General features: G+C 37.3%; 5 protein-coding genes and 1 long non-coding RNA gene across 8 annotated transcripts; all 6 read right to left on the bottom strand.

Annotated features, from left to right (window-relative positions):
* Positions 1-811: 811 nt before the first annotated feature.
* On the bottom strand, positions 812-2,463 carry LOC120000989. Of its 2 annotated transcripts, none has more exons than XM_038849189.1 (3): positions 2,154-2,463; positions 1,332-1,923; positions 812-1,240 (listed from the first exon to the last, which is right to left on the bottom strand). In XM_038849189.1, exons 1-3 carry the CDS (start codon positions 2,262-2,264, stop codon positions 1,155-1,157), a joined length of 789 nt encoding a protein of 262 aa, XP_038705117.1. In that variant the 5' UTR covers positions 2,265-2,463; the 3' UTR covers positions 812-1,154. The 2 variants fall into 2 exon arrangements, with proteins under 2 accessions (XP_038705117.1, XP_038705118.1); XM_038849190.1 differs by having other exon boundaries at positions 2,036-2,462.
* Positions 2,464-6,850: 4,387 nt separating this feature from the next.
* LOC120001098 lies at positions 6,851-8,590 on the bottom strand. Its single transcript, XR_005468730.1, has 7 exons — positions 8,391-8,590; positions 8,125-8,273; positions 7,836-7,917; positions 7,583-7,754; positions 7,436-7,483; positions 7,250-7,330; positions 6,851-7,132 (listed from the first exon to the last, which is right to left on the bottom strand). It is a non-coding gene; the product is annotated as an uncharacterized LOC120001098 (long non-coding RNA).
* Positions 8,591-17,538: 8,948 nt separating this feature from the next.
* On the bottom strand, positions 17,539-19,126 carry LOC119999245. 2 transcript variants are annotated; one of them, XM_038846717.1, is made up of 5 exons: positions 18,871-19,126; positions 18,722-18,770; positions 18,538-18,628; positions 17,887-18,432; positions 17,539-17,793 (listed from the first exon to the last, which is right to left on the bottom strand). In XM_038846717.1, the coding sequence occupies exons 2-5, from the start codon at positions 18,752-18,754 to the stop codon at positions 17,723-17,725; spliced, it is 741 nt and encodes a 246-aa protein (XP_038702645.1). In that variant the 5' UTR covers positions 18,755-18,770; positions 18,871-19,126; the 3' UTR covers positions 17,539-17,722. The 2 variants fall into 2 exon arrangements, with proteins under 2 accessions (XP_038702645.1, XP_038702644.1); XM_038846716.1 differs by having other exon boundaries at positions 18,538-18,770.
* A 1,380-nt stretch (positions 19,127-20,506) lies between these two features.
* Positions 20,507-21,762, bottom strand: LOC120000575. Its single transcript, XM_038848708.1, has 3 exons — positions 21,033-21,762; positions 20,879-20,961; positions 20,507-20,776 (listed from the first exon to the last, which is right to left on the bottom strand). Exons 1-3 carry the CDS (start codon positions 21,760-21,762, stop codon positions 20,507-20,509), a joined length of 1,083 nt encoding a protein of 360 aa, XP_038704636.1.
* A 261-nt stretch (positions 21,763-22,023) lies between these two features.
* On the bottom strand, positions 22,024-23,103 carry LOC120000574 (L10-interacting MYB domain-containing protein-like). The gene is made up of 2 exons (XM_038848707.1): positions 22,771-23,103; positions 22,024-22,665 (listed from the first exon to the last, which is right to left on the bottom strand). Exons 1-2 carry the CDS (start codon positions 23,101-23,103, stop codon positions 22,024-22,026), a joined length of 975 nt encoding a protein of 324 aa, XP_038704635.1.
* Positions 23,104-25,995: 2,892 nt separating this feature from the next.
* LOC120000211 lies at positions 25,996-26,759 on the bottom strand. The gene has a single exon (XM_038848164.1). The coding sequence runs from the start codon at positions 26,683-26,685 to the stop codon at positions 26,140-26,142; it is 546 nt and encodes a 181-aa protein (XP_038704092.1). The 5' UTR covers positions 26,686-26,759; the 3' UTR covers positions 25,996-26,139.
* Positions 26,760-27,484: the final 725 nt, after the last annotated feature.

Raw genomic sequence — 27,484 nt, 5'->3', positions numbered from 1 at the left:
TGATAATGGAACCGCTAGACCAATTGTAGTTTTTGTAAACTAATAATATATACTTTTTTTTAAATAATATGGTGCCTTTTTGGGCCCTGAGTCAGCGGTTTGGTGCCCAAAGTTCTAGTTTTGGTTGCTTTGCGCTAGAGCTAACCGTAAAAAAGCCCCAATCGACAATTGTTGGGTCTCTGCATCTTTCCTAAACCCATCCATCAATAGATGCAATTAGGGTGTGATTAAAATTTCTTTAAAGAGTGAGTCCGTAAATGGAGCCCTTTCAAGTGAGTTGGGCCCAACCACCATCTAAGGTTTTTTTTTTTCCTCATGAAAACCATGGGTCTTTCAAAAACAAACACATCATATATTATTCAAAGATGTTTTTTATTTTCATTTTTTTGAAATACCGATGAAAAACATGTTTTCTCATTGAAATTGAATGTGTTAGACACATATATTCATAACTCAGCCGATTGACAAGATCAACGACTTACTAAAATATTCACTTAAAATGTTGAACCCAATATCACAAAAAGGGAGTTAACCATGTTTATTATTGAAAGTAGGTGATCCTAAAATACATATGATGAATTTATTCAATTGGTCTAAGGATATCGATTTGTTCTTTAACACAAAATTTATTGATTTTTTTTTAATAATTTATAATCGGTGAGACATCGGGCAGTTATTCAAATTTAGAAAGGTATTTATTCAAATGATCAACTCTGTTTTGTTTTAATTATTAGAGAGAATTCTGTCATCTTTTTTCTCGTCACGACAGATGGCGCATACATTGGATATTCTAAATAAAACCACATATTAATTAAGCATAACATTCATGTCAGATAAATACGAAGTATTAAACATTCACATCAAAAACCCCAAAAGACAACTCCCTCAGCCACACTGAGTATCCCAAAATACTAGTCTTAAAACTCTAAATACATATTAAGCATTCATATCAAAAACCCCAAAAGACACCTCCTTCATGATGAGTATAGTCTTAAAACTCTAAATACATAATAAGCATTCATATCAAAGACCCCAAAAGACGACACCTTCATCATGAGTATCCCAAAATACTAGTCTCAAAACCCTAAAATATAGCGAGAAAATTTTAAAGATAAAAAAGTAATCCAGAGTTGTCAACTTCCTCTTTGTATCTTCTATGCCAATCCCTCCATCAGTAACGGTAGCAGAAGAGACTTGATTTTATCCAATCCAGGAGATGATGCAGGAGCTGTAGATGTCTCTGAAAATAAATAGTTTCACTGTTGTTAAAGAACGATAAATATTTAAGAAACAAAATACTCAATTTAACTAGGATCAAATGATAATCTTACCACATGTTTCCCAATTAGCAATCCAGAACATTGTTCCAACATATACCATCAGGGAGACAGAAACAGAACAAAGACATCCATAGTAAACATTCCCATACAAAGACCCATTCATTGATTTGACTCGCTTAATCATACGGGCAACCTCATTCATGTAACTCTCCGACACAGATGATGAGGTAATTGGAGAACTAGATACATCCATCAAGTCTGCAACGGTTGGAGGCTTTCCAAGAAAATTAATCAGATTACTTTGCTCCCTTGTCAATTCAGTGAAGTCTAGAAACACAGCCTTCATGCGGATGAAGGCAAGACAAACAGGGTATACAAGTGTACACAAGAGGAACCCAGCAACTATGAGAGCAGACGTCAAAGAAATGCAAGAAACAGTGGATTTGACCACCATAGCCAGGAATGAATTACTAAAAGCAAAGAAGTTCATACTGCTGGTAAGACTTGCCATTGTAGATTCTGCTTCATTAACCACTCCAGCTTGCTTTTGCTTCAAGTTAGAGAGTTCAACTTTTTTATGTAACAAATTGATTTGAACTTCATTAAGAGATTCAGAATGTATTTCATCAACATCCAGAATAATCTGCAAAACAAAACAAAACAAAACAAAAAAACCCAGAATATTCTAGTGTTAGGATATTTCTACGTGAGAGAATGAAACTAAAATAATGAACAAGAAGAGGAATAAGAGAGACATTGGGACGAGGAGCTCCGTTTTCTATCTCTTCTATCTCAGCCATCTTCCAAATTTTGAACTGCCAGAATGCTAAATGTGAAGGAATGAACAGGTAGAAGAAGAGAGATGCATGATACCTCTACATATAATACTGCTGAAGTATGAACGCATTTTGGATATTTGTTTTCGGGGAGAAACATTGATGAGACAAACCAGTGGGAGTGAAAAAGTGGAGGGGAGATTTGCATCGATGATAATAGAAATCCGATGTTGACGGGTTTTGTAAAGAGGAGTGACAAACCAGGAAAAGGTGGAGAGATTTGTAAGGAGGTATTTAGGGATAATAGAGAGTGAGAGGGGAGAGAGGCATAGAGAGGAGGAAATGTGGGAGTAGGAGTTAATCTGTCAGAGAGCTGCGGCTATGCAGACAGAGGAGAGGCAGAAGGAAGAAAGAGACTAAATACTTTTACCGATCTTAATTCTTAAGTTGGATTTTTTCTTTTTTCAATAAAATAGTCTAGATCCAAATGAACCAATTAGTAATTAAAGTGAATGAGGCTTTGGAACTCGCAGACTGGAGTGATCATTATCATTAACTAGAGACAAAATAACAACCTGAAATTACTTGACATTAAATTTTTAGATTTTAAGAAATATTATTAGGAAACTAATTCAACCTTTGGTGTAATCAAAATGTTGCTACTAATAAATCCAAAAAAAAAAAAAACACAAAGAGCACGGGGTCCCAGACATCTCTGTCTGCAGTCTAAAAACAAACCTTTTTTTTTTGTCAGGAAACCAGACCCACTTTCACCTTAATTGTTCTGTTCTATGTGGTTGTTTTTTTTAATGGAAAGTCTTCTCTTTCGAAAAACAAAAGTCAAAAAGCAAAGCTCGAAAGATAATTTACACAAGTTATTGTCAAAATGATGAGATGGATGTTCCATGATAGGTCAAATCAAAATAAATAGATGAAGAGAACTCGGAATATATATATATGCGTGTGTCTAACGGCTTTGAAATTTTCAATATGTATATATCTTTAGGAGACTTAATAGGATTATCTTAGAAGTTTTTTTTTAAAATGCTGATTAATTGTTGTCACTACTCACTAGCATAAGGGGTACCAAAATTCTGGTCGATCGAATTTGTTTGATCCAAAATAAATTAAGTTTCGACATAAGTGACATGTTCGAAATCTAGGTCTTTTTTGTTTGATTTAAAATCGGATCAGAGTCCAAAAATAAAAATCGTGTCTAATTTACTTTTCCCGATCCTAATCTGTATTAAGTTATTGTTCGATTTACTTGTTCAGATTTAAATCAATTTGGACTTAATCGATTAAATACATCTAAAATCCAATCCAAATTAAAAACTGGGATATAAATTTTTTATAAACATATGTTGTTGTCCCATCATGAACTTTTTTTTTTTTGTCACTTGACTACTAACTAGCATGGGAAATACCAGATATGTATGTTTTATCAAAAAGGGCACTTTCGCAAGAGCAAACGCCACAAAAAGATCTGGCTAAAAAAATTAAATGACCATTTTGAACACCAATACTTCGTACATGTTTTTAGCAGAGAGAAAACCATGTCGCATGCGCATCGAATGTTGGTCTGACCTAAAACGACTGCGTGATTGTTGCCTGTGGATCGTGGGATCACTTGAGACTGTAGATGATCCTTCTCAGTCATTTAATGCATGGGTGGCTACTAAGGATATCTGTCAGAATCCTTTTGCATATCCTTCGGGGCGGGGTGGTACGTTTTATGTTCTTGTTTTGTCACTTGTGTCTTTCTAGGGCTTTTTAGAATTTTGTTCTTTTATCACTTGTAAGAAGTCTTTATACACCTATCATTTTAAAAATTGGAATTTTCCAAGGCCATTCTGGCAACTGATCGTGCCGAGCAACATACCGTGTTAGCCCGAACCCAAATGGTATGAGCCGACGGTATAAGTCGTTATGGGCTAACGACTCGTTTGACACCTCTAGTGCGTATCTCCATGAAATTAATAAGCAATACCCAAAATATACAATTAATAGGGAATGTTAAATAGACATCTATTTTTGTAAATACAACAACATATTTTTTTGTAATTTTGGGACAATGAATTTTTTTTACAGAATCATTAAGAAAACACATTATTTTAATAGACGTTTGATGTTAAATACAAACCTAAACTCCACTTAACCTGACCTATCGTCAATTTCACCCTAAACATTCTTTGGACCAAGCCAATTTATACTTATATCTATATGTATATATGGCTAATTTGATCATTTCCGAAAAATAAGACGTTTGTATTAGGGCTTGACCCTCAATTTATTAAGAAAATTATACAAATAATAGTTGGACCTTCTTTTTTCTTTTCTTTTTGGAGGTTTGCGGTGTAAACTTAATAGTCTCTAATTAAATATGTAAAAATTGTTTATTTTGAATTTTAATTTAAGGGTTAATATGTCATTGTATACAATATTATTTGTGTAAATTATAAAAAATTAAAAAGTGGTGTGAAGATAGTGTTGTTTGGTGTATAAATAAAATTTTTCATTACCTTTTACGGACGCGGTTTTTGGGAATATTAGAATCTTTCAAAGTGTAATTGGACAACATTTTGGCCCACTTTTATAGTTTCCTTTTGATGGGTTTGCAGCAGAGGAGCGTATAAGCTCACAAGCCAATTAATTTAATTGTCCCATTGGATTAAACCGTGAACAGTGACCATATTAAAATCTCGGCTTTTGAATCTTTCACCCCAACTAAGTAAATCATTGGCCATCGATATTTATAGAAATTATCATGTAAGGACGTTGTTGTTGGGGGTTTATGGAAGTACCTATTTTAATCCCCTAAATATGACCAAATGATTGAGATTAAAGTTGATATAGAGCTAAGGGTTAGGGTATACAGCTAACCAAACAAAATATGAGAGAGAGTTTAGGGACTCATAAAAAAATATTTACGATTTGATGTTTTGAGATTTGAGGTTTAAATTTGATGGTTTATGATTTAGAGTGTAGGTATTTGGGGTTTATTGTTGTTTAGCCTACAATCACTCAGTCGATATGATTAAGACATATTTAAATTGGGTGGTACTTAAGTTAGAGTCCCTACTCCGACGTACCTACCCAAAAAGTTTAGAATTGTTTAATCAATTTTAGTTTAACATATATTGGTGTTTAGTAGTTTAAAAATAGAAGCACTTACATAGACTCCGATAAATTCTTACTTACTTGATAAAGATTATATAATATATAATATATATACATAATTACTGAAACCATTGTCGAACGCTGGTTATCGTTAGGAGTCGGCATCAGGTGGGCCCGGCCCCCTAAGGGTCGGGCCGGGCTCGACTTTTAACTATTATGTATGTATGTATTATATATATGTATATGTATTATGTATATTTATATACACAGACTATGCACATGCACTGTATGCACATATACATATATATATAAATAATGTATGAGGCTCGGACGGGGTTCGAGCCAGCCTAAAATTGATCTGAGGTTTCGGGTCAGGCCCGGCCCTGAAAATGGAGTCTAGGCCCATCTAAGGCATAGGGTCTGGTTGTCCAGACCCGATGTAATTTCGGGCCGGGCTTTGATCGGAGTCGGGCTCGGACCTAGGCCTACGGGCCAAATGATGGCCCCTACTTACCATTATAATAAAAATTTATAAATCCCTAATCATCTAGAGATTTGCCTCCAAACAATTTTCCTACACCCGCCACTCAAGTCTAAATGACTAGGTATGCTGTGATAGAGATAAATCTTAAGTTAACATGTTTATCACTAAATCAATTGTAATCATCTTGTTATTCTGTCACATGATTCTCTCTTAAACTCAAGGATTGACAACAATCATCATCACCCTAATCAGGATTGACCTTGTACAGATATATATACGGTTACCATGTGAATAGAAGTAAGAAAAGATGTGTATTTTCCACTTCACTATTTCAGTCTTATATGCTCTAGTAAGAAGTAACCTTAACATTGATTTAGTCAGTGATTGGAATTTCTACGAGTGCTGTATTAGCCAATCCCTGCTCTCCTCCATCCTTTACCATAAGGCTGAGAAATTAGAAGACCATTTTGAAATGGGACTGGCTAGCTGCTGAATTAATGCATGTACGAACATCTGGCCTCCTTTCAGTTGTAAAAGGACATGGACAGGATGAATCACGACCGCCTGCTTATTAGACAGCCTATTGTCTTCTCCATTGGATCACTCGAGGCTCTTCGATATCCTTCTCAGCCATTTAATGCGTTGCTGGTCACGACTCACGAGGCTGTCTCACGAACTTCAGAGTTCAAAATCTCCCTTTTTTCCATATAATAAAAAAACATGGTCTCTTCCTTTCTTTCGTTTGGTACATTCTAGACTGTTTCTCACTACTGACTTCTAGTGCCTTTTTTTTTTTTTTTTAAGGAATCTTCTATTGCTTTTTGTCTATTTGAGACACGGTTTTTTGGCACATTGAACTCTCTCAAACTGTTATTGGACAAAATTTTGGAAGATAATGGGACAACGAATGATGTTTTGAAAGATTGATGAATACCTTGACCTTGGTACTTGCCCCCTCACCTGGTTGTGCTAATCACCTAATCTTGTTGATTGAATAATAGATTAAAAATTATGGAAAACATTTTTGTCCCAACCGTTTCCCTCTAGCCGGTATAGTGTGGAGATTAGGCCGACTAGATTATTTAATCTCTTAATTTCTTCTTTGTTAGGCCTTGTATAATGGCGTCCTTTCAGGGGAGACAGGATATAATTAAGCACACCACATGCACACAATAAGTGATCATATCAAATCCCAACAAGATAAATATGCGTCCTCCTTCACACAGAGTGCCCGAAAATGTTCGTCTTAAATTCTTAAATAATAAGCAACATTTAAACAGACAAAGATAAAAATACTCCAACTCAGAGAGGCATATATAGTTTTAAGCTTTAACACACATTAACTAATAAAGTTAAGCGCCCAATTAAAGAAGCCGCAACAGGCGCCCAAATCCCATGGCAAGAATGCCAACAGCGACTGCAATCGCCATCCCACCAAAGATGCCCAGCTCTTTCAATATTCCCTTTGCTTCCTGGGTTGGATTGGCAAATCGCAATGAAAAAATAAGAACAAATGAGTTGAAAAGTGGTACAACAATTAAAATACGTGAAATTGAATTTGCATGCTCAAACATATGTAAAAAGCTAACCTCGTCACTTGATGAAATAAGTGGTCTCTTTGTCATAATTCTTAAGCGTATATCATGCCATGACTCGTGTGAGTTTTGACACTTTTGGATAGGAAAAAAAACCATTAGAGTGAAATAACAAAAATGAATAAACTACACAATAAATTGTCAACAACAAAAACCCATCAAAGAAGAATAACAACACACCTGGTGACACATCTTAATCCACTCAGAATAAACTTCATTCTCAGGATCCTACAATGGAACAAAAATAACATTCAATCATATATTAAAAAAAAAAAAAAAAAACATATGCGATATATTATAAATAAGTATCAAATGTACTATATATACCTGATTGTGAGCCTTGGTGAAAGAGTAATAAGCAGATTGATAGCGTGGAAGGGCCTTATCATACTCTTTAGTTAAAATTCCATACTTGTGGGGTAAGCAAGTCCCAGCAAATAATGAGTGTCAGTCACTTTCTCATTAATTGATAATGCCTCCTTTAACTTTTTAATTGCATCTATGCAGAAATTCAGAAAATAAAAATTAGCTTTTAACCAAGAAAAAAAAAAATTCAGTATAAAATCCGGCTGGAGAATACCTCGAAGGTACTGCTGTTGTGGTTCTACGGTATCCATTAGCACAGCCAACCCCATCAGAGCCTCTCCCCATCTTGACAAATTCTGTAAAATAAAAAGCAACCATTGGAACAAATGGGTCATGCTTTGGATAATTTCGTCAATTAGAGAGAGAACAAATGACTTCTTGTCAATGTTGGGTTTTTAAACAACATAAGAGAAACTTCAGTCCCCAGGGATAGAGAGATCTTAAAAAAGCAAAAGAAAGAAAGAAAAAACATATATATCGAAACAACATAAAAAAGAACTAACTTTGGTATCCCCTGGTTTTTTTCTGTAGCGAATCTCCGCAGCTGCGCATATATTAGTGTAGAAGGGCACTTTATCTTCTTTTAAGAATGGTACCTCTTGATCCCAAGAGCTTTTCTTCTTACCAAAAGGCATTGTACGTTGTGATTACTCTGCATTTATACAGACAAGAGATAATAGCCATATAATAACAATATATAACAGATCTGAATCATACAAAGTGGAGTGGTGAAAGGAATCCTGAACCCTAAAAGAAGAAGTGCTCTCACCTTTGTCTTGTCAGAAGACGCCGTTAGCAGTCCAGGTTAGGTCTGCCTTCGCTTCCCGTTCAAGTCAAGAGAAGGGACGATGGGAACACGGCGTCGATGGTCTTAGGACTCTCGCTATGTACGGAACAGAACAGCCCTCATTAGGGTTCCAATTTCATGGAAAGAAGGGCAAACGTGTCATACAAAGTACAAGGATTCAGATGAGCAGTCAATATAATAATAATGGCAATTCAATGCTCACAAGGAAAGGAAAGTTAAAAACTTAAAGAGTCAATATTGCTAGTCATCCACCAATAGAGTCATAGAGAGAGGTCAAAAGTTTAAACAAACCCATGAAGCCTTTTTGGGCCGGAGCAAGCCCAAAAACATTTTAAAAAAAATGCCATTCTCACTTTAACAGACCCGGGTTCGACTTCCGGGCTCTGGCAGACGCACTATTGTTTTCTTCGAGTACGCTTCACTCGGATTTTGGGCTTCTAATCACACAATAGAATGTGTGTAAATCGTCAACCATGCCGTGGTAAAGGCCTACGACTATGCCATTTCGTAACGTCCAGTAGATAGCAAGCCCAATAGGCCAAACGATGGGACACTATATTTAGCATTATATGAACCCCCACGTTTTATTAAGTGTTCCCTAAAATTTTCATCAAAATGCTCAATCTTAAGACAACTCACTATCCCTATCAATTCTCAGTTTCAACCCTAACTCCTTCTCTCATTCTTCTTCTTCATGAGAGATCCGGGGCAAAGCCGTCGCCACCACCATATCGTGAACATGAAAACACATCACCTGTGTTCGTCCTCTCAAATGCAGCAAAGGAACTGAGTGTGAACATGAACAACAATGACAACCCTTACCTTATAAACAACCAAAATCATCAACAACAAGAAGTGTGAACATGAAGACCCATATCACCGGTGTCCGTCCCCACAAATGCAACAATACTTGCAAACACATCTGGTGCTCCATTCCCAAGTGGTAGAAGTGCAACATACGAAAATGGCAAGAGAACTGCAGGGGATTCGATTTGAGTGGAGAGAGCGTCGATGTCATGAAATGGAAGTGGCGAGCAATATATATCCAGGAACAAAACAACTCCTCTCCTTCTCTCTCTTGTCTACCCTATTTGCCATTTTGTTTCATCACTCAAATGTGAAATCCAGAAGAACTCAACTCAAACCATTTTTTTTTTCCAGTCTTGAAGCTGAATTTGAAGACAAATATCTTTTGTGTTTGGGTTGTTGTTGAGGTGTCGTCGCAGGTGGGGCTGATATGAAGGTTTGAATATCTGGGACCGGAAGTGGAAGGGCAGAGAAGGCGAAGAGAAAAGAGATTGAGTTGGGCTTTGGTTTCTTTGAAGAAACCCTAGAGAGGATGAATAAGAGAGGTGTACATTAAGTTTTTTTTACAAAAACACAAAAAAGGGGTCTAGTCGGTAATGTTATATTTTCAACCGATGGATATTAAGTTTGGGGTGTACTTAATTAAAAATGAGATGCATATAATGCTTATTATATTTAAAGAGTGTCTTTATATCTCTTTGACAAGGATAATTTTGGAAACGGCCCAAGCAAGAGTCCCAATGAAATCGCAAATCGAACAGCCTCAAGAACATATTTCACGTATGCGTGTTATAAAATATTATATGGTACTAAAAATTATGGCTTGTTATATAAAAAATATTATGTTGTGCTTTGAAGGTTTTTTGATACTAATTTGAATACCTTATTTGGTGACTCTCTCTCTATCACTGGTTATATTTTTTACTTTAGATGGTGGTGCTGTGTGCTAAAAATATAAAAACAAACCATTTTAGCCAACTCTACTATGGAAGTTGAACATATAACTTTAAGCTCTGTTAGTGAGAAATTTTTATGTGGGACAACCTGGTTCCACCGGTCCTTATCCATTGTGATAGCACTGTAGCCAAATGGATAATAAAGAATCGTTGTTACAAAGGGAAGTCCAAACCTATCAGGAGAAAACACAATACTGTAAGATCTTACAAGTACAATTGTGTTATTAATGTGGATTGTGTGAAATTGTGTGACAATCTTTCGGATGCACTAACAAAAGCATTGACAAGAGATAGGGTTTGGAGTACATCGAGGGGATGGGTTTAAAGTGTTGAATAGAGTCAAAGATTTACCCAAGATTTACTTTATTGATTGAAGACTTTATTGACAAACTCAATATTGATTGAAGACTTTCCTTAATTGAAGATTCGACAATCAATATTGATTTGTCTAAGTTCATAATTGATGCCTCAATTGTTGACTTTGATAGTGACTTTGATAGAGATTGTAATTACGTAGATCATTGATTGTAAACCAATGTAATAGCTATATAGGTGTTTCCCACTTCAATAAAAGACATTGATTGATTGATTGCAAAGTTAAGTTGGTATCGGAGCAGGTTCTCTTAACATACTACCTCTCCATCACCGTAGCTACTAGGGGCCGACTGCTCCAACCATCCGACAGAAGCCGATTGCTTCGTCCATAACAGGTGCCGATTGCACCATTGAACCAGAATCACATCCAGAAATTACAAATAACTCATGGCTGAATCCGGTGCTCTTATAGTTCCACCTGTGGTGACGCCAACTCAAGAACCAACCTCTATTCCTTATGGGATCAAACTGAATGGCTCAAATTTCACTCTTTGGTCTCAGGTGGTTATTATGTTCGTTGCTGGACGAGGAAAGATGGAATATCTCAAAGGTACGACCTCGAAACCTACTGTTAGTGACTCTACATATAACAAGTGGATGATGGAGGATGCTACTGTAAAAGGCTGGCTTATTGGCTCTATGGAGGCCGATATAATGAATCTTTTTATTCGTTTACCCACTGCGAATGATGTTTGGGATGCTGTGTCTCAAACATATTTTGAGGGTGCTGATAAATCTATTTTGTATGATCTGTCTCGAAAAGCTATGGCAACTAAGCAGGCAGGGCGACCTGTGGCTGCATACTATTCCGATCTTAAGGTTATTTGGCAGGAGCTTGATCATCGTCGTCCAATTACCTTTACTCAGCCAGATGTGATTAAGACTCGAATGGCTGAAATTGATGAAGATCGAGTCTATTCTTTTTTGGCTGGGCTTGATGATATATATGATTCTGTTCGGGGAGATATTCTTCGTACTAATCCTCTACCTGGACCTGATAATGCTTTCTCAACTGTGAGACGTGAAGAACTTCGCCGGAATACAATGATGTCTTCAGAAGTTCCTCAGATGGCTATGGCAGTTCGAAAATATGGAACTCCAACAAGTTCTTTGTCACTTTCAGTACCTACTGGTGGTAAATGTACTCATTGCGGCAGCACCAAACATATTGTAGATACTTGCTTCAAAAAGCATGGATATCCCGAGTGGTGGCAGGCTCACAAAGAGCGATTACAAGCTCGAAAAGGTGGTAAAGTTGCGCTATGCACCTCACCTATAGTCCCAATGGCACCGACTCCTTCTTCAATGGATACCATGGCTTCCACTACTCCAGTTGATATCACTCACTCTGTGGTAGATCCTACTCTTCTCCAACAGTCAGGTAGTGTTGGTCTAGCCCTTCTTGCAACAAATTCTGAAAAAGATCCCGGTTGGATTCTTGACTCTGGTGCGACTAATCATATGACCTTTGATGCGTCCTTATTACATGATGCTTGTTTGCCAAATTGCTCTACTGTCACCAATGTCAATGGTGTTTCATATCCGGTTACGGGCGCTGGAAGGGTTAACTTAACTCTTTCATTATCCTTGGAGCACACTTTATTGATTCCTGCTCTTTCCAATAATCTTTTATCTGTGCCACAAGTTACTACACAACTAAATTGTTTAGTATTAATATATCCTACTTTTTGTTTCCTTCAGGATCTCTGCAGCGGGGAGATAATTGGGCGTGGTACTAAGAGAGAGGGATTATATTATGTGGAAGATGTTAGTATGGGACGATCTCTATCAACAAAAGGGTCATCTAGGGCATCAGAAGATCAGATTCGGTTATGGCATTATCGTTTGGGTCATGTCTCCTTTGGTTACTTGAAATATTTATTTCCTACTTTATTTTCTACATGTGAACCTTCTAATTTTCAGTGTGATACATGTGTTTTGGCCAAGAGTCATCGTGCTACTTATTCTGATAGTTCCAATAAAAGAGTTGTGCCTTTTGCGTTGGTTCATTCGGATGTTTGGGGACCTGCCCCTGTTACTACTTCTACTGGCTTTAGATGGTTTGTATTATTTATTGATGATTGCACTCGTATGACTTGGCTTTACCTTATGCGTCATAAGAGTGATGTGGCTGCTTGCTTCCGCACGTTTCATACCATGATCAAAACACAATTCTCTGCTAATTTACAAGTTCTTCGATCTGATAATGGTGGTCAATTTGTAAATCAGGAGTTACAAGCTTATTTTCAGACTCATGGAATTTTGCATGAAACCACTTGTCCTTATACACCACAACAGAATGGTGTTGCTGAGCGCCGAAACAGACAAATTTTGGAGATTACACGTGCTGCCCTTATTGGAGCCCACATGGCACCACGTTTTTGGGAAGAAGCTGTTACCACAGCTGTATATCTTTTGAATAGGGTACCCACTCGTGTTCTACAATTTCAGACACCACTTGATAAATTGGCATCCTATGTAACACTGCCATCGCACCTCACACTTCCTCCTCGGGTGTTTGGTTGTGTTGTGTTTGTACATTTACAGAAACATCTCCGCACGAAACTTGATCCTTGTGCCCTCAAGTGTGTATTTGTCGGTTATCATCCTTCACAAAAGGGTTACCGTTGTTTTCATCCTCCTACAAGTAAGTTCTATGTTACTATGGATGTCACCTTTTCTGAACATGAAATGTTTTTTTCTTCACCCAATTCCACGCTTCCGGGCCCGAGTGGTGATACTGTTGTTGAAGCTCCAAATTGGATGGAGTTGTTTCCTGATCCACTGTGTGTTGCCGATACTGTTGCTGAAGCTCCCTCTCTCTCATCTTCGCTAGTACCCACTCCCGATACTCCTCGTACAGATCCTCCTGAGGTAAGCATTGAGTCTGATGTTAATACTAACAATATTTGTGATAATACTTGTGTCTCGATTGAAACTGACAGATACGTACTCCCACCAAGAAGTACTCGTGGTGTTCCACCAGATAGATTTTCACCAGAGGTTGTGCGAAAAGTGAAATATCCTATTGCTCAGTATGCATCCACTCACCGACTGTCAAAGGAATGCCGAAGCTTTGTCAGTAATATGACTGTCATAGATATTCCTACTAAAGTGCAAGAGGCGTTGTTGGATCCAAAATGGGCAACTGCAATGACTGAGGAGATGACAGCACTTGAGAAAAATCAAACTTGGGAATTGGTGGAGTTGCCGAAAGGAAAAAAAGCTGTTGGTTGTAGGTGGGTGTACACTGTCAAGTGCAAGCCTGATGGTTCGGTTGATAGGTATAAAGCTAGGCTTGTGGCTAAAGGATTCACCCAGACGTATGGGGTTGATTATCAGGAAACGTTTGCTCCTGTTGCAAAAATTAATACGGTTCGAGTCCTAATATCCCTAGCTGCAAATTTTGATTGGCCTCTACAACAATATGATGTAAAAAATGCTTTTTTACATGGTGAGCTACATGAAGAAGTTTATATGTCTCTGCCCCCAGGATATGAAGCTCCAGGTGATCAAAGTGTCGTGTGTAAACTGAAGAAAGCCTTATACGGGTTGAAACAATCTCCTCGAGCTTGGTTTGGTCGATTCCGACTTGCTATGAGAAGATTCGGCTATAAGCAAAGTAATGCAGATCACACTTTATTTTTGAAAAGAGTTGGTGATAAATTAACGGCTCTCATTATTTATGTTGACGACATGGTAGTGACAGGCAATGATTCTGAAGAAATGCGTAAACTGAGAGACTATTTGTCAACTGAATTTGATATGAAGGATTTGGGAGGATTAAAATATTTTTTGGGCATTGAAGTTGTTCGTTCTGAGCAAGGCATATTTTTGTCCCAACGAAAGTATGTGCTTGTTATTAACAGAAACTGGTATGCTTGGATGTCAGCCAATTGGATCTCCTATGGAACAAAATCATGGATTGGAAGAGTCTTCGAATCAAACTTCAATAGACAAATTACGATATCAAAGGTTAGTTGGACGTTTAATCTATTTGTCTCATACGAGGCCAGATATTGCATATGCGGTCAGTGTTGTGAGTAGATTTATGCACAATCCTGGTAAACAACATATGGATGCAGTTATTAGAATTCTGAGATATTTAAAATCTGCACCGGGAAAAGGCTTACTCTTTTCTAAGAATGGGCATGCAGACGTATGGGGCTATACCGACTCAGATTGGGCAGGTAAAGGAGACCGAAGAAGATCAACCAGTGGGTATTTAACTTTTGTTGGAGGAAATCTGGTTACTTGGAGAAGTAAAAAGCAAAAAGTTGTCTCATTGTCTAGTGCAGAAGCCGAATACAGAGCAATGGTGAAAGGTATTTGTGAGTTGTTATGGCTCAAACGGCTTATGGGGGAGCTGAGTTTGTCCATTAAAAGACCAATGAAATTGTATTGTGATAATCAGTCAGCAATTAAAATTGCTGAGAACCCAGTGCAACATGATCGGACTAAACATGTGGAAATTGATAGGAATTTCGTGTATGAAAAGCTAGAAGAAAAAATAATTGAAGTTCCGTATATGAAGACCGAAGATCAGTTGGCTGATGTGTTAACCAAGGGAGTGTCAAATTCAGTGTTTGTTGATTCACTTGTCAAGCTGGGCATGTACGATGTCTATGCACCACCTTGAGGGGGAGTGTTGAATAGAGTCAAAGATTTACCCAAGATTTACTTTATTGATTGAAGACTTTATTGACAAACTCAATATTGATTGAAGACTTTCCTTAATTGAAGATTCGGCAATCAATATTGATTTGTCTAAGTTCATAATTGATGCCTCAATTGTTGACTTTGATAGTGACTTTGATAGAGATTGTAATTACGTAGATCATTGATTGTAAACCAATGTAATAGCTATATAGGTGTTTCCCACTTCAATAAAAGACATTGATTGATTGATTGCAAAGTTAAGTTAAAGCCTATGGAGTCATGAACTATATATGAGGATACGCAATCCAGGGACTAGAGATCTTATATCTGGGTTTAATGGGAAGAACAAATCATAAGGTGTGCATTATCCTATACTGTTTGGAGGACCGGAGGGTAACGCCATTAATGATACAACTGCAGTGATTGCCCGTAATTGGATGGTCACTCGCCACGACATTCTTGATGAGGTTGGCGAAGAGTCTCGGCTTGATGATATTCTAGGATGAGGTGCGAATACCGGAGGGTTGCCAACACGCAGTTGTAGGACTATAAGACTGCCACTACGGGGATGTGGTTATGAGGAGAATCCAATGGTGATGGTGGTGTTGCGAATTGTCATCGAAATCGGCCGAATCTGAAGTTTTTTCAAAACAATAACATTAGCCGACCAATGTTACTGTTTTAAAATAGTAACGTTAGTCGACCAATGTTACTATTTTAGAACATACATATCTAGTGCCCATTTTGGACCTTATATGGCTGGGCATTGTGTGCTTCAATGAAGAGAGTCCAACTGTGATGGTGGTATGACGAACCGTAGCAGAAATCAATTGGATCTGAATTTTTTTCCAAATAGTAACATTGGCAGACCAATGTCACTGTTATAAAAAGGTCATATTCGATGGTTGTTTTGGGTTGTACCTAACTGGGTATTGTGCGTCTCAGTGAGGAGAGTCTAACGGTAGTGATGATGTAGCAAATTGTTGCCAAAATTGATCGGATCTAATGTTTTTGTCTTATGGTGGTCTCGACTTTCCGATCGTTTTTCTGATCAAATTGACGGCCATTGGTGGTGGTGAAAGGTCGATCGGAGTATGTTCATGGTGACGTGAGCTTCAGTTTAGGTTGGATACCAATGGACAACAATAAGGAGAGAGAAGAAAGAAGAGAAGTGTAGTTGTTGTGGGAAGAATAAGACAATGGTAAAAAAATAATTAACATACTAGTGATACAATAGAAGGATACAATTTTTTGAACTGGACTTAAGTGTCCAAAAGTTTCAGAAGTGGTACCGGTTTGGAATTTTCCTTTTTAAGTAAGTGTTTCATGGATTTTTATGGTTGGATGGATTGGAATGAATTGTTATTGTGGAATATAGAGGCGGGGTTGAGATATGTATAATGCGTGTAGTGTTGGGGTAAATGACAATGGTCTAAGTTGCGTCCTTTACGTAACATAATATTAACGCTGCTACTCGTAGTAATAGTGTCATTATTTATTAATTAAATATGCTCATTTAGAAAGAAAAAAACAAGAAGAAGAAAAAACTCCAGAGAAACTGAAGAAAAAGAAATTTAAACAAAGTCCATGAAATCCAGCTATTCCAGTAAGGTAAAAAGTATCTTGGAATATTCAAAGTTTCTGTCATCTTTTTCTCTTTTTCATGTTGTATGAGCCAAGTTATGACGCTGGGAGAAAAATTCTGAATTCTCTAAACGCAATAACTAGCAGTTTCTGTCATCTTTTTCTCTTTTTCATGTTGTATGAGCCAAGTTATGACGCTGGGAGAAAAATTCTGAATTCTCTAAACGCAATAACTAGCAGAAGCCCATTACTATCCACGGCCCACATGTATTGAGTTTTGAATTAACAAATCTTATGTCACTGGCCGCATACTCACTTTCATTCATTATAATCAGAGATTTGCTCGTGTTTTCTGATACATTAGATGGGGAGAGAGATCGAACCCTGAATTTAATGTCTAGGTGTGAAATACATTACAAACTAAGTTAGAGGTCGTTCTCCAGATTCTTGTCCTTGTTGATTGAATAATAGGAGGAACACATTTTTTCCCAAACCTAGTTTTAAAAAAAAAGTGGCCGATTGTGTAGAATCGGTGGCTTTTTCCTTCAAATTGATTTCTGTTAACATATGCTAATTTAATTTAACATATGCCACAGATTGGTTACGCATATTCATTTAAGTAACGGAGGTGGAAATAAACATTAATGACAAATTAATACATAAGTGGGCCAAATATTCGCATTAAACTCCAATAGACACTTGCCTCATCCACACTAAGTTGGCCAAAATACTGAAATAATAGTTTTTAAACTCTAAAATGTCAAGAACACCAGAAGACACCTCCCTCATCCACACTGGGGATCCCAAAATACTAGTCTTAAAACTCTAAAATATCAAGAGAAAAATTTAAAGATAAACTTATCCAAAGTTGTTAACTTCCACTTTGAATCTTATTCTTTGCCAATCACTCCATCAGTACGATGATACCAGAGCAGACCTGATTCTACCCAATCCAGGAGATGATGCAGGTGGGGTAGACGTTTCTGAAATAAATAGAAACACAGTTGAGTTAAAAGAATGATGATAAATATCAAAGAAACAAAATAATTTAAGTAGTTTTTAAATGAGAAATTTACCACAAGATTCCCAGTTGGCCATCCAAAATACCGTTCCAACATATACCATCAGGGATATAGAGACAGATCGAAAACAACCATTGTAAAGGCTCCTATATAAGGACCCATTCATTGATTTTACCCGCTTTATCATGCCATTCACCTCATTAAAATGACTCTCCACCAACAAGGATAACCTAACTGGAGAACCAGATAAATAGATTAACTCCACCAGGTTGTAAGGCTTTTCCAGAAGTTCAATCATCTTAAGTTGCTCCCTTGCCAATTCAGTGAAGTCGAGATATAACTCCCTCATGCGTATGAAAGTGAGAAAAACCGGGAACACAAGGGTACCCAAGAGGATCACAGTAATTGTGATGGATGACAACAAAGAAATACAAGAAATGGTCGATTTGGCCGCAATAACCATGAAGGAATTACCCAACGCAAGGAAATTCATCCTACTAGACAAACTAGCCATTATGGACTCTGCTTCACCAACCACTGCAGCTTGTTTTTGCTTCAAATTAGATAGTTCATTTTTTTGATTCAACAGATTGTATCGAGCTACAAGAACAACAAACCAAAATAATAGATAAATATACCAAAAGGAAAGGAAAAAAAAAACACACACACAAACTGTTTCAAATAAGAATAGAATCAGTGGTAAACCTTTTATGAGTTGACTAATCAACTCCCCTCTCCGAAAGGCAGTGAAAGGATAGTTATCTTCTAGGAGCTCATCAATAGTCAGGGAATGAGACTGTGAAACAAAACAAAAAACCAGCCATATTAAAACTCTTAAGCTGCAAAAAATAAAAAATAAAAAATGAATGATTAACAGAAGAATAGAGACATTGGAAGGAGACCCGTCTTCTATCTCAGCCATATTCAAACTATCAGAACTGAAGAAAAAAAAACACCAAAAATGCTCTTTAGTGTTAGGATATTAGATGATAAATGTGAAGTAATAAACAGGTAAGAAGAGAGATGTGAGAGATATACCCAAGGTGGTGTGCAGGACCAAGGTGATGTGCATAGCTCTATTTATGATACTCATGTAGCAGCATGAATGCATATGCATTTTGAATTTGTGTTTTGTGGAGAAGGAATTGGCGAGACAACGCAGGCAGAGTGAAAAAGCAGATGGGGATTTGTAATGATCCATAATAGAAATCAGATTGCGATTGCGGAGAGGAGAGACGAACCGGGAAAAAGTGGAGGGTTTTGGGGATAGAGATTAGTAAGAGGGGAGAGAGGCAAAGAGAGGAAGAAATGTGGGAGTAGGAGTTATCTGTCAGAGAGCTCTGGCTATACAGACAGAGGAGGCAGAGTGGCGCAGAAGAAAGAGACTAAATAGTTAAGATCCACAATGAAGAGACTGAGTTTTTCACACACTAGGAGACTTCTTCCCGTTTGTTTATTATATTAAAAAAAGGAATTAGTATTGGTAATTACTACTAAGTACTACTCACCAATACCCGAAAACAAATTTTGGTGGATAAGCTTTGGATACTGGAGTTATCATTACTAGAGACAAATAAAAACCTGAAATTAGTTGCCATTAATGTTACGCTTTAAGAAATACAGTATTATTAGGAAATCAAACCTTTGGGGTAATCAAAATGTGCTACTAAAACTCCAAAAACAAAAAAGACAGTGTGGGGTCCCGGAAATCTCGTCTGCAGTCTCAAACAACTTCTTCTTTGTCAGGAAACCAAACCCCCTTTCACCTTAGTTATGTTTTCTGTGGTTGTACAGAGCAACATACAGTGGGTGGTGATTATAAACAACATCGTGCAAGTGCATGATTATTAACCGCCCGTGAAATCACTTCAGAGTTGAGACTGTAGATGATCCTTCTCAGCCATTTAATTTAATGCATGGGTGGCTCATAAGGACCTCTGTCAGACTTCAAAGTTGAGAGAATCCTTTTCCACATAACAAAAGATTTATCATCCTATCCTTCTGGGTGGTACGTTTTATACTTTTGTTTTGTCACTTGTAGGGCTTTCTAGCGTAAGGAAGAAGTCCTCTTTTTTTTTTTTTTTTTAATCTCATGCTTCAAGACAAAAAAACCAACGCCTATCATTTTTGTTCAAACTTTTAAAAAATATTTTGGTGCATGGTGTAGAGGTGCACCGACCTACTATTGTTTACAAACGAGTTCAACCAACTACTAATTAGAAAATGAGGGATAAGGCAGGATATAAATCAACCATTACACTGAATTCATTTTCACAGAAGGATAGATTATTATGGGTCCGTTTGGGAGTGTGGTGTATTTTTGTGCTGTGAGGTGAGGTGTTGTCAAGTAAAAAGTTGTGGTGCTGTGAGGTGAGTTCTGTTGAGAAAAAACGTTTGGACGTGCCAATAAAAAAACTGTGGTGAGGTGAGGTGAGGTGCAGTTTAGTGTTTGGATGAACAAAAATGTTGTGAGGTGAGTTGATATAAGTTGTAATAAATAATTATTTATGTTATAAATTCTAATAAATCATTTTTTATGTTTTACTATTATATCTGTTAAGTAATATTTTTTATGATGCTATTTTTTTAATAATAATATCAAATTGGGAGTTTCTTTAGATCTAATTTATATATAATCTATTTAAAAATGAAATACAAATTTGCTTATGTTGCACTACAAATCATATAACTCGGCTGCAATCATATCGCGTAAAGTGGTCATCTCTAAATCTTCATTTAACTGTAAAGGATCCCCATTTTCCATCGGAGTACCAAAGTCGTCGTCATTTGCAATGACCACCGATTCATTACCATATGCGAGGAAATCTTCATCTTCAATTACGTTCATTCGAATAAAGTTGTGCAATGCCATGCATGCAACAACAATCTTTATCTGAGTGTCAAATTTATATGACGGCATCCGAGTTAGGATCAACCATTTCTTCTACAATACACCAAATGTACGCTCAATCACACTTCGTAGGGAAGAATGCGCATGGTTGAATGCTTCTCGGGGGCCTGATGCTTGTGGGCCATTGCGAAAGACCTCTAGGTGGTATCTCTGCCCTTTATATGGCGCAAGGTATCCCCTCTGATTTGGATATCCGGCATCAACTAAGTAGTACTTCCCTACATTAATCAAATTTATAGTTAGTGGTAAAAAAAAATATTAATAAAAATAACAAATGCATAAAGTTTACCTGTGGGAGGGTGAGGGAAATTGCTATGTACATATGATAAAACTTTATTGAATATTCGTGAATCATGCGCCGACCCTTCCCATCCACCACACACAAACGTGAATAGCATGTCGAAATCACATACCGCCATAACATTCTGGGTCGTCACTCCTTTCCTCCCAATATATGGTATACGTTCTTCAGGAGGCACCACTGCAGCTATGTGTGTACCATCAATTGCCCCAATGCAATCCTTAAAAAAAGGATTAAACTTGTCATTTTCTGTGATTTGCCGGGGAGTGGCACTAAACTCGGGATCTCTAGGCCTTATAATATCCCTGGACATTCTTATTATGCTTTCCAACACTTTGTGAAATTGACGATGAATTGTCTCACCGGAATGTTGAAAGCGATCCTGCACTGCCCTAGTACTAACCCCTTGTGCTATGATATATATGAACATGGCAACCATCTCTCTCAATCCAACGTTACGTGATGCCACTAATCCATACTTTGTTGACAATTCATTGCACAAATCAAGAAAGACACATTTTTCCATCCTCAATATAGATAACGGTTTGATTTGATTACCTCGAAGTAAATCTGTTATCCATTTATGACCAGACAATTGAGAAGTCCAACACTTTTGACGTGGCGCGGCATATGTCAGTTCACTAATGGCTACCACAACACCTAAAATGCATGCATCTGTAATGAACTCATCATCATCCCAATTATCATCATTCGCCATTACCTGTTAGAGATACAATATAAGTATCGATTATTAAAATATAAACAAATTAATTTGAGTTACCAGATCTGTTAAAACCAAACATATAGTTGAAATTGCAGATTCAAATTATCCATACATAGTCCATAATTAAAAACAAGCAGATGCTCTATTCCCATCCATAAATTCGAGAATTTAAACAAATAAAAACAACATAACCATAGGAAGTTTAAAATAGTCGAAATCGAAACATATACTAAACATAATCAATTGAACCAAGCACTAATGAGATCCTAAAGATCCCCCACCAGTTGCCTCATCATACTTGGCTTGTAACCACTCCATCTGCCAATTCTTCCTCCCTATTCCCAGAAACCACTCTCGATTTTCTCTCTTCTCGAATAACGTCAGAGCAAACCTTAATAGAGGTCCACCAGCTGCAGTTTGAGGAAACTCTTCCAACATGAGCATAACTTCATCTATATTCCCAGAATTGTATACAGATCCAACAGTTGAAGTTCTACTCTGTACTGCAGTGACCAACTGTCCTAGAGAGTTGTTTATCTCATCTCGGACATCACTAGCCTTCCTCTTGCGTCTAACACGACTACCAGGGGTAGTAGACCTCCTACTAGCACGAGGTGGTGGAGTGGGAGAGCTCTGGACATCAGCAGCAATGTCCGCATTTGCGTTGTACTCTGGATCGGTTGAATTATCATCTCCGGACAGTAGCTTCTCTTCAACCCCCCTATGATGCTCATCTTCTTCTGTCGGAGCTGTCTCATCATTAATAGCTTGAGGGAAAATTGTGGCGGAAGGCATGAATGCATGTTGTCCGGTGACAGCTTGCCCTCCAAATAGGAACTGCAATTCCTCTCTATTCTCAATACCCTGGTTGCGAAATTTAGCACACTTTCGATCCTCCTGAGACAGAAATTGATGTACATTAACTTCATGAGTTGGAATAAAAAAAAGTAATGATGAATTGTTTATGTTGTACTAAGAACACACTTCTATAATAAGGATTACCTTGATTTTCCTCTCCCACCATTCATTATCTGCCAACACAGTGTGACGTTGGTCATCCCATCCAAGCCCTGTCTCGCCAAAAACCAACTTCTCCCACAATCTCCACTCTTTCTTCAAGTTATCCCATTTGTTTTTCAGTTGAACTTGATCATAGGACCTACCGGTTTTTGCTTTAAAATCTACAATGACATTCTTCCAACCCTCTCGACTAAAATGCGTGTTTGGCCTATCACCCGCTTTTTGACGTTCGACACAAACGTCGATAAAAGTTTTTGTCAAAGTGGCATCCCAGTTTGCCTTGTCTCCAATTATTTGTTCACTTGGTAGACTCATTTTTCTACAACAGTTTGCACAACCAGCAAGATATGCATACAGAGATATTCAATATAACACATCAATTCAGGAATAGACATTCATAACCTAAATTATATACCATACAGGACATAAACAAAAACATATTATGCCCATAAACACAAGACAAATATCACAGGGAACAAAGTGAAGCTCATGGAAAGCCCGTGACAATTTAACATCTGAAAGGCCATCTTGGCACTGAATATGACACCAATGAATAAGGATCATGTCAAATAAAACTTGAAAGTCATTTCGTTAGATAGACTCAAGGATATATAAGTTATTCTACGATCGATCTGGGTGACCACAACCTAATGTTAAAAATACCACTTGTAGTGGTTATCCGAGCATAAGAGGAGGTAGCTTTTAAAGGTGGAAATTCCAAGAATATTTCTACAGGGAATCTCTAACGAAGAAGAGAAGCAATAGCTGCTTAAATAGGATTTCATAAACAGAAGAAATTTAAAAAAAAAGGACTTGCAGCATTGAACATCGAGAAAGAGGTTTAATTTGAACTGGAGACTCACCTTCGTCGATCTCGAAATCAAACGCTTTCGCCAACACAAGAAGATGAAATCACCCAAATCGTGAAGACCTGCTGTAGTTAAGGTAAATGGTGAACTTTCGTGCATATGAATGCAATTGATAGACAAGAATGCATGAAGAGTAGAGAAAAACCTAGATCAGTGGTGTACGAGCGAGAGAGAGAGCGGCGCAGCAGGGGAAGTTCGTGAGAGAGAACGAGTTAGGTTTTGTGGTACAAAGGGCATAGTTGGTATTAGTGAATTAAAATGGGGGTAGGCGAGTAATTAGGCCCGCGTCTTGTTTTCGTAACGCGGTTCACGCAAAAAGCGATTCACCTGTTAAAGCACGTATCCACAACTTCCACTTGAGATGGGCTACGGTGGGGTATGACCCAACCCAAACGGGCAGCCAAACGGCTATAGCCCAAACGTGTCCAAACTAAAGCAGACTCGGTGGATATTTTTGGGCAAAAAAGCGTGGCCAAACGGGCCCTATATAAAGCCATGACATTTCAATCTAACTGCGACTGTATTGCTATTCATCTTCCTTTTACATGGGGAAAGAGTAAAAGGTCGGTATTAGAGCCCGGCCCTGCCAAAATGTGGCGGGAAGCATTTGTGGGCGGAGCCTACCCATCTCGTCACACTTTGCAGGCTGGCCTGCGAATCTCAAATTCTATGGCCTGGCATGTTAAGGCCCAACGGGTCCAACCTTGTTTAAATAATAATTTGAAGGGAAATGTGTTATTATATGGGTTTGAGCCCATTACTGTATAGAGCTAAAGATTTAACCACCATGTCGCAACTTTCTTTTAGATAGCTGTTCCCTTACATAAAAAACTTCGAATATTTTTAAAATTGAGAATATCCAGGTGGGCGGTGGCCGCGAAACCCAACCTAGAGCGTGGAGCGGTGTTGGGTTGAGACTTGTACGACACATTGACCTTGATCATGTTGAATTGTATGAACGAAATTGCCATTGAAGCAAGCAAGTGAAGAACATAGAAAATGATTGTTTGAGATGATGAATTGATCGTATTCTCATGAAGTTAAGTCTATACAGGTTTGCTACAAGTTTATATACATAGGAAACTTGTAGAGTAAGCTAACTAATTTACTAAAAATAGTAAAATACATTTAATTTTGTTGATCTGTTATAACAGATTCTAACACATGAGATATGCAAGTTGCAGGTTATATGACATCACGTAATAGATCAACTGGCCATGTTGATCTGGCACCAAACGGACTGGATCATTTTAGGTTGATAGGCTAGAGTCCCATTTGATGGTACTCAAATTCAACCCCCACACTCTGGTTTATCTAGGGAAAAAAATGTTAGGATTGCTTAATCAATTTTAATCTCACATGTGTACTGTTAGGGTTTAGAAATTTGAAAGTATAAGTTACTTAAATAAACTACAAAAAAGATTTAGAGATTTGAAAGCAGAAGTACCTACATAAACTCCAATAAATATGTACTATAATTTATATATGTGTTGAAAACTTGCAATATTAATCAAAAAGTTCGTGTAAAGACAAAGAAAACTCTGGCATTTGATGGAAGTGTCCGGATAGATGGATGTGCCGTCCGAAAACATTTAGGAGAGGGACTCCTAAGTTGAATTAAATTCTAAGTTATTATTTTACTATAAATATTAGTGGTTTATTAGTGTTTTTGATAGAGAGAAATAAAATGATTGTGTACGGTGAACATTGATAGAGAGTAAAATGGATAATTTTATGGTAAATTTCTTGAGTTTTTTGGTGAGAGAAGATTGTTTGTGTGGTTGTATAAATTATCTATATAATGAATTTTCTCTGGTTGTGAAGTTTTTCACGTATATTATTATATTGAGATTGTTATACTTTTTTTATTTCAATTTTATCTATAATCAAAAAGTTAGGCTCGGCCCGGCTCGGACCTAACTTTTTGACTATATAATATTTATATATATATTTTTTGAGAAAAATGTATTATATATGTGCATATGTGTAATATATATGTATAATATATACCTATATGTATTATGTATATATATACACATACATTTACATATACATATACATATACATGATTTTGTCAATGTTTATTTAGTCAATGTTTTATTTGGGGAAGACTTGGAGTCAATTATGAAGTTTCTTGGGTTATTCCACACATGCATAAAGCAAAGACAAACATGCCAAACAAGATGTGACCATAAAATAATAGAACATTTAAGGATTCTCTACCAAATCATGTGGGATCATACATGATTTTGTGTCTAATGTGGTCTTAATGCCTATCCAAACTGTTATCATTTTTAAATGAAGAATTACGACATTTCTATAGAAAAAGCAGATGAAGTATAAAAACTAGATTCTACAATTCATTGACTCCAAAAAGGAGGAGGACAAAGAAGGATCAAGATCAGTCTTCTTGTCAAGCACAATAATGACTAATCTTAATAATTTGTTCTTTTGGCTACAAATGCTAAACCATGATTAGTGTTCAAGCTTCAAATTTGATTTCTTCCTTCATCTTTCTTATAAATTCATCACACTTTTTGTTCAATTCCTCTGCAGTTAGTGACCCAAATCCATCTTCATCATCTTCATGATCAATAACAACAATTTCATTTCTCTGCTCTTTGATCTCTTCTTCGATCATCATCGACCTGGCACACTTTGATTCTTCCACTATAATCAGAGACTTCTCTTCTACATGTTGCTCTTCTTGAACACCACCTTTTGCCTCATAAGCAACTGATGCTGCTTTCATCTCTTGCAATTCTGAACGATCCTCTCGATTCTTCTTTGCATCCATTAGACCCGCGTTCTTGACGATGAGTACTAGAATACCATTGCAGAGAAGGAACATGTAGTTCTTGTCATTGTTGCAGCTGAAAAGCTGGATTGTACGAGTAAAAAACTGGAAATTTGAGTAGTGGAGGGAGACAGGAAGTAGGATGGAGAAGAATGAGACTGCAAGTAAGGATTTAGTAGCTAACTTGAGAGTACTAGATTGGGTGATTCTTTGTTGCTTGACTGATTCCATGCTTTGAAGCTTCTCTGTAACAGAAAACAGAAACAGAGCTTTCAGGGATTTTCTTTTTAACTCTCAATTTTTGAAGTTGGGTTGAGTTTGAGAAGGCTAGAGACAGAGTGGGTACTTTTATAGCAAAATGGGTGTCCGTTGAAATTACAAAAGCAACCTTGATTTCATGACTGGAAGGTGATGGAAGGACGAAGGGTATTTAAGGAAAAAGATTCAAGTCAGTCAAACTGTCCTGTGCTCCTAACTCCTGTCCCTCGATTTATTATTATTGACCCAGTCATCACGTTAACCGGGTCATTTTGAAGTTTTTAACTTTTATTTTTCTAATTGAAATTCTGAATTTCTACAACTGTTGTATTAGGCTAATTTGAAACTGTAAGAAAATTTCAACGAGAATTGCCAGAGAATACTAATTTTCTATTGAATTAGTATGAGTTTCTAGTCAACTACTTTGAAGAGAAAATATTGCACAAACGACCTGAAGGATCATCAGACCGAAGATTAGTGCAAAGTCTACTTCGTATCATGACAATATTTGACTTGCAAACTGAAACAAACAAACCAGGTCACCGCGGCGTTCTTACTAGGAAACTTGGGAGAAACTTAATCCCTTCACAGCTAAAACTTAAAACCCACTTCTCAGTTCCTTCACAATGGGCTAGAGAGCGGCCTTGGTACTCTCTTGGGCTTGTAAATGGGCCCCTTAACAGTTAAGCCCATTTCTCAGTTCCTTCACAATGGGCTATAGAAAGCGGCCTTGGTACTCTGTTGGGCTTGTACATGGGCCCGTCTTTTATGA

The sequence above is a fragment of the Tripterygium wilfordii genome, chromosome 6 (genome assembly GCF_013401445.1).
Source record: "Tripterygium wilfordii isolate XIE 37 chromosome 6, ASM1340144v1, whole genome shotgun sequence".
Lineage (NCBI taxonomy): Eukaryota > Viridiplantae > Streptophyta > Magnoliopsida > Celastrales > Celastraceae > Tripterygium > Tripterygium wilfordii.
This window is presented reverse-complemented; position numbering and strand designations above follow the sequence as displayed.

Excerpts from the sequence above, each read along its gene's own strand:
- LOC120000575 (XM_038848708.1), bottom strand. The coding sequence starts at position 21,762 with ATGGCGAATGATGATAATTGGGATGATGATGAGTTCATTACAGATGCA. Across the intron at positions 20,962-21,032 it reads TTTCCCTCACCCTCCCACAG|GGAAGTACTACTTAGTTGAT; the intron begins GTAAACTTTATG and ends TGATTAATGTAG. Across the intron at positions 20,777-20,878 it reads GGCAGAGATACCACCTAGAG|AAGAAATGGTTGATCCTAAC; the intron begins GTCTTTCGCAAT and ends GGTGTATTGTAG.
- LOC120000574 (XM_038848707.1), bottom strand. The coding sequence starts at position 23,103 with ATGAGTCTACCAAGTGAACAAATAATTGGAGACAAGGCAAACTGGGAT. Across the intron at positions 22,666-22,770 it reads GGTGGGAGAGGAAAATCAAG|GAGGATCGAAAGTGTGCTAA; the intron begins GTAATCCTTATT and ends TTTCTGTCTCAG.
- LOC120000989 (XM_038849189.1), bottom strand. The coding sequence starts at position 2,264 with ATGCAAATCTCCCCTCCACTTTTTCACTCCCACTGGTTTGTCTCATCA. Across the intron at positions 1,924-2,153 it reads CAGCAGTATTATATGTAGAG|ATTATTCTGGATGTTGATGA; the intron begins GTATCATGCATC and ends TTTGTTTTGCAG. Across the intron at positions 1,241-1,331 it reads TGCTAATTGGGAAACATGTG|AGACATCTACAGCTCCTGCA; the intron begins GTAAGATTATCA and ends ATTTATTTTCAG.
- LOC119999245 (XM_038846716.1), bottom strand. The coding sequence starts at position 18,754 with ATGGCTGAGATAGAAGACGGGTCTCCTTCCAATGTCTCTATTCTTCTG. Across the intron at positions 18,433-18,537 it reads GATTAGTCAACTCATAAAAG|CTCGATACAATCTGTTGAAT; the intron begins GTTTACCACTGA and ends TTGTTCTTGTAG. Across the intron at positions 17,794-17,886 it reads GGCCAACTGGGAATCTTGTG|AAACGTCTACCCCACCTGCA; the intron begins GTAAATTTCTCA and ends TATTTATTTCAG.
- LOC120000211 (XM_038848164.1), bottom strand. The coding sequence starts at position 26,685 with ATGGAATCAGTCAAGCAACAAAGAATCACCCAATCTAGTACTCTCAAG.